Source organism: Rhopalosiphum maidis, chromosome 3 (assembly GCF_003676215.2).
Source record: "Rhopalosiphum maidis isolate BTI-1 chromosome 3, ASM367621v3, whole genome shotgun sequence".
NCBI lineage: Eukaryota > Metazoa > Arthropoda > Insecta > Hemiptera > Aphididae > Rhopalosiphum > Rhopalosiphum maidis.
In genome coordinates this window covers 30,014,692-30,017,535 of record NC_040879.1, presented here as the reverse complement: position 1 = coordinate 30,017,535, position 2,844 = coordinate 30,014,692, and the positions used below count along the sequence as shown (strand labels likewise).

At 25.0% G+C, this 2,844-nt stretch overlaps 1 protein-coding gene across 1 annotated transcript; it reads left to right on the top strand.

Annotated features, from left to right (window-relative positions):
- Nucleotides 1–212: 212 nt before the first annotated feature.
- On the top strand, nucleotides 213–2,844 carry LOC113559032 (GILT-like protein 1). Its single transcript, XM_026964630.1, has 5 exons — nucleotides 213–324; nucleotides 530–661; nucleotides 1,788–1,952; nucleotides 2,484–2,630; nucleotides 2,698–2,844. The coding sequence occupies exons 1-5, from the start codon at nucleotides 229–231 to the stop codon at nucleotides 2,833–2,835; spliced, it is 678 nt and encodes a 225-aa protein (XP_026820431.1). The 5' UTR covers nucleotides 213–228; the 3' UTR covers nucleotides 2,836–2,844.

Genomic DNA, 2,844 nt, shown 5'->3' with positions numbered 1-2,844 from the left:
AAATCTAACCGACTACATTAGTCACACTATTATTCTGCAACCCCTGTGCAATATATATGGTGTTGTAGTACACAATTGAACGAAAAACCAGTTTTATTATTCATGCACAGCTGGAAAAGAACAAGGGGTGAAATAAAATCTGCCTCGAGACTATACTACAATCGACTACAGTTCAGTATATCATTTTACGAGCTAACAGAAGCACCAGAGCAACGAAGAATTATCATCATGAACATGAAAACTTGCTTTGCATTTTTAGTTTGCGCAATGAGTATTGCCGCAATAAACGCCACAACGCATGCCCCAATTCCTTTACAAAATAAGGTACGTTATAACATTTTCCTTTATAAATTATTTTAAATTGTATTATTATATTAGGCATATAAGTATTATTTTAATTATCACTGGAACGTTTTATTTTCACTTCTTCGAAAATCATTTTACTTTTACACATGTTATTATTATCGATTTAATATTATTTATTAATCAAACATTGGTAGTATTTATAAATAATTATTGTTTATTTTAGTTGGATTTGTCAATTTACTATAGTGCTCGTTCTACCGATAGCATAAAATTCATTTTAACAAAACTTAAGCCACTCTACTGCAAAATACAAAAATATGTGGAATTAAACTTGGTGCCTTTTGGCAAAGGTTATGTGAGTACTTATCTATTTATTATTATACGTAAAATACATATTTAAATCAATCAGTCACGTATACTGTGATGAGGGGGGTGAACCCCCCTTCAAAATAAATTCGAGTAATGAGGAAAATATTGTTTTGTTATATTGCGGCACAATTTGTATTGCTATATTTTATAAACCCCCCTCCGAATTTTTTTTGTATGCGTACCTGAAATCAATATACATTTTATACTGTCATTAAAGTGAATGAACATTAAAATCCTTCATCAGTTTTAATTAAATGCAAATTTGGTTAAATTATTCAACACATGCAAAAATTATAACAAAAAACTGTCAATTATAATTCATAAATGAAATATTATAATATCAAATGATAAAAAATAATAAAATTACATTTTAAATTTAAATTTCCCGTCTTTTTTCATGTTAGATATATTATTTATTTATTTTTAATTGTTAGATTTTATACAGATAGAATAAACTGTTCTAGTAGGTACTAAATTAGTATTAACAAACTAACTGTAATTTATTATGTTACTTTGTGTAAATCTTTAAATTTTAATACAAGGTTAACAATGTAGTATATTTTCATGGAGCTATTACTAATTATCATTTTTTGATTTCCCTTGATCATCAGATAGCCAAATCTAAAATTAAATTCTATGCAATTCATTATAGGTACCTAGAGAAAAAATATAAAGTCTCTAGAAAGGATTATTGTTACAATATTTTTCAGTGTGTACAACCAATGTTTAGAGGTAATGAACTAGGTACCTACTATAAAACTACATAATATGCATTTTAAAATACAAACTTTTAAATTTAATATAGATACTTTGTTAAATTCCCAAGATATTAAGTACTTATTATATTATGTCACTGTTATATTTTACAATATTCACATGTCACACTTAAATAATACATAATATAATTATATTATTATTTTTGCACCATGTTAATATCTACTTTTATAAATTACTATTAAAATTTTATAATCCAATGGTATTTAATTCTACAATTCTACAATTGTTTAATTTAAATGAATAAAAATTATTATATTTTCAACAATAAAACTTAATTTACAAGTGTACAATCTATAGAACCGTTTATTAATTTATATGTATGTTTTTTAACTTAGAGTACAAATATTGGATTCTTTTGCCAGAATGGCCATATTGAATGTCGTGCTAACACAATACATAACTGTGTGTTTGACAAATTGTCTAGAAATTCTACAGCTCATATGGAGTACTTGAGTTGTGCATTAGAACACGTTGATAATACAATACATGTTGAAGAAAAGGTAAATATATATATATATATATAATTGACGAAATTTAATTAAAAATACTGAAAAATGAACTTAAAAAGCAAAATATGATCTAAAATGGCCAAAAATGACCTAAAAAATTAAAAAAACACCAATAAATGCAAAAAAATGCAAAATAAATGGATTATATTTTATAAATATATAATATATTGCATTATAAATGCACTTTTCTACAAATTCACAGCCCTAGTAATAACATTAATTTTGTAAAACAAAATATTATATCTAAAAAATTATGTTTTTAGTAGAAAACAATAATAATTAAAAAATTGAATCTACATTAAAAACATATTCAAAATAAACTAAGAACAATTATTATTAATGATAATTAAAAACAAATAACAAGAATAAAACTTTTAATAGACTTTAGAACATTGCAAATATTTAAATTTTAAATTGTAATATTTTTTTCTGGTAGGGATGTAAATTTAAGTTGTAATAAAAAATAACATAGTGGTTATCTACTTTCTACTTTATTTAAAACTATTTATTCGCATGTTTCAGTGTGCTGGTCGTATTGGACTCAGCATAGATGAAATTCAATCATGTGCTACTAGCCGAGCGGGCTATTTGCTAATGCTAGAAGCTGAAATACAAACTAAAGATCAAACACATGGACCTCGCTTTGTACCTTCATATGTATTTGATGAAGTAAAGATTTATTTTAACATTTCATAAAAATATTATAACATTAATTAATCTTATTTCTTTTCATTAGTTTTACAACGAACGAGATCAAAGACTCGCAAGCACAGATTTTGAATCAACACTTTGTGAAAAATTAATCAAAGACCACGGGTTTTCAAATGCTTGCAGTAAGATTAATAATGTTTTGAGAGTGAATGAAGTTTGTTAATTACTTAAA

Coding starts and splice junctions, on each gene's coding strand:
- LOC113559032 (XM_026964630.1), top strand. CDS start 229: ATGAACATGAAAACTTGCTTTGCATTTTTAGTTTGCGCAATGAGTATT. Junction 662..1,787: donor TGCCTTTTGGCAAAGGTTAT/GTGAGTACTTAT, acceptor TTTTTAACTTAG/AGTACAAATATTGGATTCTT. Junction 1,953..2,483: donor CAATACATGTTGAAGAAAAG/GTAAATATATAT, acceptor CGCATGTTTCAG/TGTGCTGGTCGTATTGGACT.